We start from the raw sequence: 11,196 nt of genomic DNA, 5'->3' as shown, positions 1-11,196 counted from the left end.
ATGAAAAAGTATCTACAGAGATTTTGCAGTTTCTGGAAACTGATTTTTGAACCAGACTTGCTCCTCTGGTGCATAAGGTTAATAAAATATAGAGCGAGCAGTGAGGAAAGCTAACTGTAACATCATTACCCATTCGGGTCCTTTTCTCTAAAGGAGAGATTCTTGCTTCACTCTCCAGGGTGGGTTATCTACTGCTAAAGAAGGGTGGTTTCTTGAGCAGCTGTGGTTAGTAACATGTTGTATTGAAAAATAAAAGTGTTCACTTCTGTGCAGATGCAAATACAATCAGAACTTTATTTTAAGCTTTGATTACATTCTAGTTAATAAGAATATACTCTATTAAGCCAGTTTAACAGTCCAGCTAAATGCATTTCAGTTTAGAATCGAGTATTGGAAGGCTTGGCAAATGCTGGAAGATCACTTAGTACAGTTAGGTATGATGTACCTATAGAGGGGACCAGGGGACCCTCATGGATTCCTGGTGCTGAAGGAACAGTCTCAAAGGCTTAGAAATGTGCTTGTAGAGACCAGAGAATTTCATTGGGACGTTTCCCCAGCTTCCTTCTCATTGTTCATCTTTTCTTTTCTATCTTTCTTTTCTTTTTTTTTTTTTTTGCTAAGAATCACAGTCTACTGACCTAAATCCCATTCTAGGCATATCAATGGGTAATTCTGACAATAAATCAGCCTTGCAAATAAATATCAGATAGCCTTGTCTGTTGGAACCTCGGAGCCTAATACAAATGATGTCAGCATCCTCTGTCATTGGGTGTGTGGTAGCGCTGGTAGTTTGCAGGGCGGAGTCCATATTACCTTGTAGCACCTGTGTGCCGAGCTGAGGTCTCAACACGGGTGATGTGAAGGACAAGAGAATTAGTGGCTGCCCATCCTTCCACGTGTCTGGTCACTAAATCTGCCAGCTTCTCCAACTTGTTGGGTTTATTCCATCTCTGAGACTGTATCTGGACCTGTGTCATTGTGCAAAGGAGATGCTTCCAGAGAGACAGGTGAAGTATTACTAATTAAAGAGACTAATTGCTCACCCTTACTGTCCCAAGTCGGCCTTGTTACTTTCTAGTACTACAGCCCCCAAAGGGTTAAAGTTAGGGCTAATGTTTCCTGCTGATCAGGCCACAGCGTGACAACACCTATAAAATGCACTATAAAACTACATTATTTAATAGTTCTGAGTATTGCACCTGCTTTCGTATCTCCTCTTGGGTGATTAAGTTTTCCACAAATGCAATTTGTTAATGTGGGGCCACATCTTCTCACAAGGTGAATCTGTGAAATTTGGCAGGCTCTAGCTTTGCTGCAGGTGCAAGATGAAAGACCTTTCCCTGGCTGTGCCGAGAAGAAAAATGATGCTGCGCTCAATTCCTGGGGAAAATATTCCGACACAGAGGATAAAACTGATCCCAAGAAAGGGGAATAGAATTCTAGGGCCCAAATCATGTGCTGGCCTCCTGTCTGGGGGGTACATTACCCTGAAAAGGCTGAGCGGCGCGTGAGCAGCCCTGTTTTACGTGAGGCCAGGTATTGAGCCAATCCCCTTCCTAAGGGAAGTCCTCCGGCACTTGGAGCTGCAGCCATCTGAGATGAGAAATGATCACTTTTACTCTTATGACCTATGAGAGCTTAATGAGGGCTTAATTTAAGCTAATGCTCAGAATCCGTTGGAAGATGGAGCGATTAAAAACTAACTTCCACATTGAACAGCCACGCTGAAAAGTGTGTCTTCAAAATACGTGGCATCACCACTCTGGGGCTCTACCAGTCCTGTCCAGGTCTTCACAGCTAAGTTAAAGCAAGAGCTGACTATTTTTGCATTAGAATTTCCTTAGCCAAGACTACAAGGGGCCGAGTGCTCGGACCCATCTCAGGTCCCTGCACCTCTACATAGGCGGTCGTCTCTGAATCTGCAAGTCCAGCTCGCCGTACACGTGTCTCAAGGAGTCACTGGTCACGCTGGCCATCAGCTTGCGAGGGCCAGAAACCCAAGGCCGACACACCTCCTCCCATTTCACAGTGGAGTTGGGCCGGATTTCCCTGAAAGGATGGAAGAGACAGGAAAGGTTTTATGCTCCAGAGAGGCAGCCCCAGTTTCCCACCTTGACCAGGGAGCAGCGAGGCCCCTGCCTGAATCACTCTTTCTTTCTTTTGGTTGATGGTGGTTGGAAGACGGAAGGGCCAGGGTGGCTGATGTCCAGTGGCCACCCGAATGAGGCCCCTAGATGAGGCTCGAGCAAAGACAGCCCCGTGGGTCCTGGTTCCTCCCGCACAGATGCATCAGCTGGCCTTCTGGTGGACGTGGTCCATGCGGTGTGTGGTAGCGCTGAGCTGAGCACCCGGCCAGCCATGAGCCAGCTGAACTTCAGCTTATCCCCAGGCTTCTACAGTAGCCTTGAGGACATGACCGATCTCCCTTGGTTCACCTGTGGGCTAAAGTACCCTCCTGGCATCAGACTTCTCTCTGAACCCCCAGCTGCCTTTACTGAGGTCCTGACGCGCTAATTGGTTCTGGTCAACCCCCTCGGGATAGACCTGTTCCCAGGCCCAGGATCTGGAACATTACCCAGCATGCTCTGTAATTCAAAATCCTGTTTCAACCAATTGATTTCGGTCGCTTGCCCACATACCTTGCTGCTACGCATTTGTTGCTGATGCCCTAATCCATCCTGATGGTGGGGCCTTCAATGGTCCTGCTTTTCCTCATCCCCTGCGGCCATGCTCTGAGGTCTTCCTAAGCGTCATGGCCAAGCCCAGCCCAATAGATGACGAAGTCAATCGGGGTGGGGAATTTAGGCTTCTCTGGAGTATTTCACGTATCCCGCCCCCGCCACTCCCGATGGGATATAAGCTCAGGAGGAGATTACGTGCAGGTTTTATACGTATGAGAGTCCTCTGAGGTGGACACTATTCGACAAATTTTCTAGTTAAGAAAAATGAAGGGATTAAACATGGGAGGTAACGTTTCCGTGGTCACACAGGTGTTAATGGGCAAAGGCAAGATTTGGACCCAAGTTTGTCTGTTTCCAAAGCACATGCTCCTTCTACTTCTCTATACTAGATTTCATCCTGTATCCTCCAATGAAATGCCTTTTCCGACCACTCTGCTTGCTTTTTCATATGTCTGATTTCTCAAACAAGACAGATGCCCTTTTGTTCAGTATTGAGAGCTTCCTGCAGGTCTTGTTATTGGAGGATTCCTGGTCTCCGCTCTCTGACTCAGGCCAGGCATGCGCTGGGCAGCTTTGCGTATAACCCTTGGCCTGCACTTTTCTGGGAGAGCATCAGGGATTTGAATGGAGACCACCATGCATGTCTTAAGAAGAGAGAAAAGGGACCAGACTCTTTTTATGGGGTTACTGGGGCACAGCATGTCAGAATTGGAAAGGACCTAGAAATCACTTCATCCGACTGTCCCATTTTACAGACGAGGACTCTGAGGTCCTAAGGAGCCTGTGGAATCTTCCACAGTCACAGATCCTGATGGCCCAGACCCTGGAAGAACAGAGACACACACTGGGGACACAAAGAGGGTGCTCAGAAATGAAGAACGTGTTGTGCAGAGGAATTTGGTGGGTAGATCCTTAGACCCCTGAGCGAGGGCCCAGGGGATGGGAGGCCACTTCCTACGAGCTCCACAGGGTGGCCTGGGAACCAAAGGAGCTGATGGCAGCACTGTGGCTTTGAACTGGAGCGGTGGTGGGAGGGTGGCACAGACGGGGACTGTCGGTGAGTCTAGAGTGGCTCAAAGGCCTCAGCTACAAGAGCCCCCATTTGCCCTTGGAGGTCAGGGCCATACAGCATCACTTTAGACAGAGCCAGAGCGAAGGAGAAATATGGGGCCATCCACCTGTGCTTGACCTACTGTACATGAAGTTAGAGTCTCATGATATCCTCAAAGATCACTAAAACAACATGTATTTTACCTGGCTGCAGGTGTACATCCTCTGGGATGAAAAGGGGAAAGGCTTCAAATCTTAGAAATCTAGCCGCTAAATAAGAAATCCCTTTACTCTTGTATCTGTGGCCAGTGAATTGGGAAATGCCTCTAAGGTTAGGGGACTCCTCTCTCTAGGGCTGCCCCAGGCACTGGTTCTGAGAGTCTCAGCGTCTCAATTAATTTGTCATTAGCTCTTAATTTTTGTTCTTTAGAAATGAGGCTATATAAATTATCTTATTCAGTTATAGAAAAGCCAAATTATGTGACAAGCGCACACCCAGGGCCTACATATGGGAGTATTTTCCCAACTCAGGAAATTACTTTTATGTTTCAAGGTTTGGAAAACGCTGAGCTCACTGCGGGTTTCCTCACCTGTAAAAGGACTCTATGAAATATTGAGAGGGGTGTGGAGAGGGTGGGTGAGTTAGTATTTGTGCTGCGCTTAGAACCGCGGCAAGATGTGGTTAAATACCACGTATTAGACATACGCTGCTGCTGCTGCTTTGCTATTATTATTATCACCATCACCTTCGTGGTCATCATTTTCTGCCTGAACTCCCTGCAACGTAATTTAGGAAAGTTCTTCTGGCTTGTATGCAGAGGAACAATTCTCTACAATTCTCTCTTAATTTAAATAATCTTTTCAGTATGAATATAGGTTTTTAGATATTTATTTCTCAGTAGCTGTGCTGTTTTTAGCCTGATCCATTCATTCTTTCTTCCCTGGTTTCCGCAAGTGACCCGTCCAGAACATTTTGCAAAGGAGTTGTCCCACTTAAGGATATGGCCTGCGGCCTAGAGTGCAGGCAACTCCCTCAAACAGAAACTGTAAACCCTGAGCTTTACCTCATTATTTGGTCTAACTCATTAATGCGTCCCTGTAATGATTCCATCCATGTATCTATGCCCGCTCATGAGCATCACTGAAGATACTCATACATGAAGAGACACATGCATGCCTAAGTATGCATTTACCTACAGAAAAATGCATGCACAAAGAAAGAAAAAAATCATTTCCCCATCTTGCTAAGGGAAGTATAAAAAATAAATAAAATTCAAAAAAAAAAGTGGAGTAATACTGGAATAATCCTATGTTCCCAGGGATAGACGTTGTGATAAATGTTTCTCAGTAATGCGCTGAGCAATCGGGATACGCCGGCCATTCATCTTCTTGAGCACAGGCAGGCGGAGGGGATTATTACCGCAATAAACTGCAACTATCAACGGTTTGTCCTCCACGCGTCTAGCCCTCTGTCCTACTTGAGAGACTCAAACTTTAAAACAAAATCACAAAGTTGGAGAACTTTTCTCTTAAAATAACTTACGGAGCCTCATCATTTTTTAAAGAGAAAAAGGAATCTGGAAGATGAATTGTTTGATGTTGCAGAAGTATCAAGTGCAGAAGCTGGACAACTGCCGGTCTGTGGGAGTAGCACCTCCGAGCACCTGCGGAAGGCGTGGGGAGGTCGGGGGGAGGAGGGCAGGAAGGTAAATCATTTTGGGGAGGAGTTGACTGTGTCCTGACTGAGGAGTGGACGTGGTACCGCCTATTCCTCGTTCAATCCCCTGCTCGCTAGCTCCCGCCTTCCAGACCCTCTGCTTGGAGCTCCAGACCCCCTCATGCCTAGGGCCCTCGGGTGGGCAGGTGGGGTGGAGACTCCCTTGACTATTCAAGGCGTGGATCTGAGAAAGGAATACAGTCTTGTGAAGGGTTCTGGTTCTACAGAATTGCACTTCTTAAGGGTCCAAGTTGTCACATTGATCTGCTGCTCTTTGATCAGGTCTTGGCGGTATAGGGTACACCGCAGCGTTTCAACCATCCGAAAAGATGGTTGTGGGTGCTGGCTGGCTCAGGTCCGGGCTGTGAAGGTGTGAGGAGGAATCAGGAGGAAACAGAGAAACCAGTGGTCTCTCCGAAGTCCCAAGCCTACCCTAGGTCATAAGTATTTTCTATGTCAAGTTATTTCCAATTTTTGACAGTCTCTGAGAAATAAAGCTTCCCTTGCTTTGGAGAGACCCACCCTCTGGATCTGGATCCCCATAAGAGACTGAGGACCTGGCTCTCCGTCTCTTACTGATCTGCCATAGACCTATGCGTTGAAGGTGATTACCGATAGAGCCAACGGCAGAGTGCGGGCGGGACATTTGCTTTGTGTCCACCGTGTAGGGACCGGCCTCTTCCATCCTTTCCCCAGTTCACCCCATTTTGTCCTACCCCAATGTCAGATATTAACAGTAAGAAATGCACCTGGACAGTCAACCCTCTTTGAGCCCTGTGTCTCCTAAATGGTGGGTCATTGCACTGCGCTAGGACTCATCTTTCTTCTAATACACAGATTATCTCCTTCCTTGCATTGGTTTGGGATCAAGGTGGAATTCTTGCACAGCCAAGGTGTCAAAATGGCCGGAGGTTGTGGTACCCTCAGATGAGGCTTTTTGGAGAAGGAAAAATTGGCTACAGCAGGGGGCTGTTTTAAAGAAGAAATATGTTTCACTTTGCCTGAGCGATACTTGCATCTGATTCGAGTGGGAAGGTGTGAGAATGGGTGAGTGAGACTGTCGTTTCTGATGAAAGCAGGGCTAGCTCTACTGACCTCTCTCTCTAGCTGGGGTTGATTTCTAATTTAACTTTTTTTTCTTGCAGCTTTCCTATTAGCACAGGAATGTTGTTATGTTTTGTGCTTTTGCATTTTTAAAAAAAGCACTCAAATTATTTTCTCTGTTGTTTATTGCATCCTCCAGCATCAGGTACCCCTTAAATGATGGGATGCAGAAGCTGTGAGCACTGTAGTTTCAAACAAATGCAGCGAGCCCCTTGTGCACACATTGTCTTTAAAGGTGCTTCAGAAAGGGTGAAAGAGGCCTCGCATTTGTCTCACAGACTCCGAGCGGGGTAGCTCTCATAAAGGGCATTGGGGAAATTCCTAACATATCTGGGTCAAAAGGCAGTTTCCAAATCCCTGCACCTCCTTTTTTATACCTTAGAAGGTCACCCCACAGGCAATATGTTAGATTGATTGATGCTGACAGGGACTTCTTTGTGGTAGAAATGAAAGTAATAAAGCTCAAAGATTGGGATGCATTCTGGGTGTCACACTTTAGGAGGAGTACTGACCAGTTGGAGGATGTGGGAAACCACGTTAGGGATGAGGGGAATGAAGTCAGTGTACGAACAGAGAAGACGCAAGGAAGACTGGACAGCTGTTTGCAAACATTTGCAAGCCAGTAGATGGAAGACAAATGTGCCTTACTCTGTACACAGGTCCAGATGACGGGGTTTGGATCAGCGGTGGGATCGAAAGGTGGAATTGTTTTCTAACGACTAGAAGTACCTGAACACGGGATGGGCTGTCTTGTTGGGTGACACTCTTTGTCAGTAGAAGTCACAGAAGCTGAGAACTGTGGGGCACAATCTGATGGCGCGAAGTGTGGAAGAAGCAGAGTTTCATTCGTGTTACTACAGAGCGCAGGGCGGTCGTTGGTCCCTTGAATAGGGAGCCAAGTCTAGAGCTCTGTAGGCTCACCTTTGTTTTACTGAAAGCAACAGTTCTAGAGAGTGGGTTGGTAAGATCTTGGAGGTGGGGTTGGAAAGGAAGGACTCAAGAAAAGGGACATCTTTCAGCGTGATACCTCCGTAAATACGAGAAGAATGAGGAAGGAGTATGGCAAAATTCTTGAACTTCGGGATCTGCAGTCAGCCAGCCACGTGTGGATGTTGGCTTACTTCTATAAAATGCACAACTTGGGACAAACCAGTCAACCTGTCAAAGCCTCAAATTCCTCCACCACCAAAGCGAGCTAATTATAGTGCCCACCCCACTGAGGTGGTTTTAAGGATTGAATGATGGAAGTGTTGGTCAAAGCAACACTGTGCTTTTGGAGGTAGCAGCTTCTCAGACATGTTTGCTGGGGATTGGATGTGAGTTTGGAAAACATGGAGAGAGACAATCCCACCTCACCTCCCCACTTTCCCAGCACTCACTGGAACATCTTCCTTTTGGGTTTCGTCACTCCAGGACCATCCAGGTAAATCCAAATATTTTTCAGAGTTTCTTTTAAAGGATTGGTGAACTCAACGGTCACAACCATGTCAGAACCGACTACCTGAGCGCCATGGACCTAAGAAGTGAATTGGGAGAGAGAGAAGCTCCTTAGCAGCACATAAAGGCCTCTTATGCTCCCCTGTATCTTTAACCCTCTTTACTTTTTCTTGTGTTTTACAGCATGGCCACTTTTTGGCAAGGGAACCAGTGCGATGAGGCTATCGCTTTGACTGGGGGATACCTATCGAGAAAAAGATGGGACAATTACTAATTAGAATCGCACTCGTTTCCCCATTATAAAAACCACCCTAATTAGAATTGAGGTGAACAGCCGTGGCCCCCAGCTGTGGCTTTCAGCAGGAGGTGGAAGTGCATCTGGTGTAGCAACGCTTTCCGTGGTGAGGGCAGCCAGGCGAACTCTGCTCCTGGAAGGGGTTCAAGTTTCCTGCCGGGACAGGAGGCATCCCTGAGTTCAAGAGGAAGAAAACACTCCACGGGGCCTGCGCCTTCTTATTTGGAGGCACTCTAGAAAGAAATATGTCCGAGGAGGGAGGCCTCACCATTGAACTTGAAGGAGAGGAATCCGGACACTAAAATAGGCAAAAGGAACTTTTCCTCTGCAGCCACAGCATCTGCGTCCAGGAGGCTGTAAGGCTTTTTGTGGTGAGGTTATCCATCACAAGTGTCAGAAGTATTGGGTATTTGGCCAAGTGGCCAGAGTTCAAGGACAGCTCCGACGCTTACTAGCAGTGGGGCCTTGGGTGACTTTTCCAACCTTTCTGAGACTCAGTTTTCTTGTCTCTGAAACAGGACCGGCGTTCCTATGGGGTAATCTATGTAGAATGCTATTATTATTGTTGTTGTTATTATTATTAGTTCTTATGCTGTGTTCACGATGTACCACACACTTGGGACTATATGCTTTCCCAACACCAACACGACGTGCTGGAAAGTGACCAGGGGGCTATAGTATTTGTTTGTTCGTCTAGGGGCTTTGTATGCCAAATGGATGGGTCTGTATAAGCTCTAAATAACTCGGGAACGAGATAATATCAGTAGTTCTTCCATCACAGGAAAGGAGTAGGTTGAGTTAACACATGTAAAGCAGCCGACACAATGCATGGCGCATTGACAAAGGCTCAATACATTATAGCTCATACTTTTTGGATTAGCAATACTTGGGGTAGTTTGTTTTACTCACCTTATTTTAGCCCACTTTCAACTCCAGTATCTAGCTGGTGTCCAGTACATATTTGTTATATTAGGTTGACTGCTTACAAATGAAATTTATTGGTTGGTTGAGTTTTCTATACATCAACCCAGGCACTATACTGCCTTATTTTTTAAGCGGTCTATAACACAGGAAAAATCATGTGGCAATGAGCCTTTCTCATGAATAGAGGGAAAGAGGAAGGCCATTGCCCAGAGAAGAAGATTCTCGCTCATTGGCTCTAGCATTAAGAATTAGAACCTTATGGCTTTACTCTTTTTTTTTTTTTTAACATCTTTACTGGAGTATAATTGCTTTACAATGGTGTGTTAGTTTCTGCTGTATAACAAAGTGAATCAGCTATACGTATACATATATCCCCATATCTCCTCCCTCTTGCATCTCCTTCCCACCCTCCCTATCCCACCCCTCTAGGTGGTCACAAAGCACCGAGCTGATCTCCCTGTGCTATGCAGCTGCTTCCCACTAGCTATCTATTTTACATTTGATAGTATATATATGTTCATGCCACTCTTTCACTTCATCCCAGCTTACCCTGCCCCCTCCCCGTGTCCTCAAGTCCATTCTCTACGTCTGTGTCTTTATTCCTGTCCTGCCCCTAGGTTCTTCAGAACCTTTTTTTTTTTTTTTTTTTTTAGATTCTGTATATATGCATTAGCGTACAGCATTTGTTTTTTTCTTCCTGACTTACTTCACTCTGTAAGACAGTCTCTAGGTCCATCCATCTCACTGTAAATAACTCAATTTCATTTCTTTTTATGGCTGAGTAATATTCCATTGTATATATGTGCCACATCTTCTTTATCCATTCATCTGTTGATGGGCACTTAAGTTGCTTCCATGTCCTGGCCATTGTAAATAGTGGCTTTACTCTTTAAGACATGCTGATGACTAAATTTATGTCTATGGGATTTAAAAAATCTATATGAAAATTGCAACCAATTCTCCATGGTCATTACATTCAAGTCTCCACCCGCTAAGGTGGGATGGGTGGAGGGCTGGGAAGAGGAGTCGGGGTGGAGCAGACACTGATTATGGTCGTGACAACCGCAGGTGTCACCTACAAAGCATGGATTGCATGCCAAGCAATGTGTCTCAGTGGTCCTCAACCTGGCATGCACAGCAGAATGTAAGGTTGGTTGAATTTGTGGATGCTCAACCTGTGGATATGGGTTTCGGTAATTGCAGGGGTCCTGGAACCAATCCCCATGGATACCGAGGGATGACTGTATAAAAGTGCATTATTAGAATACTTTACATAGAATCTTTGGTTTAATTCTCAAGTGCATCCAACATATTTTTCCTAAGTTGAAAAAAATTTCAGAACACTTTTTGGTTTCTAAAAATACAGGATAAAGATAACATTTACAAAAGCTGTCTAAGTTGGAAAAAGTGGGACTGCTTTAGAGACACTATTGGTGAAAGTGTTTGCTATGATCACTTGGATTTGGGGGGAAAATATTTTGGAGTCATCTGCTTTCTTCGTGGCATGCTACTGACATTACGGGGACAACCCCTTAAAAATCTGATAATAGCTACTGACCCTTCCTCCCATGGACAAACACAGTGACAAATACAAGATACATACACTTTGCAGGTAGTTTTAGGGGGTTCACTGCAGACCCAGAATATCTATCCATGGCCCTCAAGGGACTGATGGGCTCCAAGTTAAGGATCCTTTACATACTGGCAGGCTACCTCTACAGGAAGATTCTTCTGCTGTGGAAAGCAAAGTGGACCCTTCCAGGTGACTGATGGCAGAAATAAGGGGAATTTAGTATTTGAAAGGCTGGCCCAGGGTTTAGGCCTTCAGAGATAGGCTTTAGATCTGAATATGATTAGAAGATGAAGCCTTCTCAGATCATTTCACGTGTCATGCCTAATCAGTTTGCTTCCAGATGTGACCTCTGTTATTAGCTGCTGGCACGGGTATATAAATACTTCTCAGCCTTCCCTGATACTGGAGCCTGAAG

The 11,196-nt window shown here is 45.8% G+C and overlaps 1 protein-coding gene across 1 annotated transcript in view; it reads right to left on the bottom strand.

Annotated features, from left to right (window-relative positions):
- Positions 1–1,895: 1,895 nt before the first annotated feature.
- F13A1 (coagulation factor XIII A chain) overlaps positions 1,896–11,196 on the bottom strand; it is a gene marked incomplete at both ends in the record, with an annotated part of 135,969 nt that continues 126,668 nt past the window's right edge. The window contains 2 exons of the mRNA XM_082847566.1: positions 1,896–2,049; positions 7,932–8,068. Of these exons, the coding sequence (XP_082703692.1) occupies positions 1,896–2,049; positions 7,932–8,068 (291 nt within the window). The remainder of the gene's footprint in view (positions 2,050–7,931; positions 8,069–11,196) is intronic.

This window comes from Leucopleurus acutus (genome assembly GCF_964270905.1).
Source record: "Leucopleurus acutus genome assembly, chromosome: 10".
Lineage (NCBI taxonomy): Eukaryota > Metazoa > Chordata > Mammalia > Artiodactyla > Delphinidae > Leucopleurus > Leucopleurus acutus.
The sequence above is the reverse complement of the archived record's forward strand: the minus strand, read 5'-3'. Positions and strand labels throughout refer to the sequence as shown.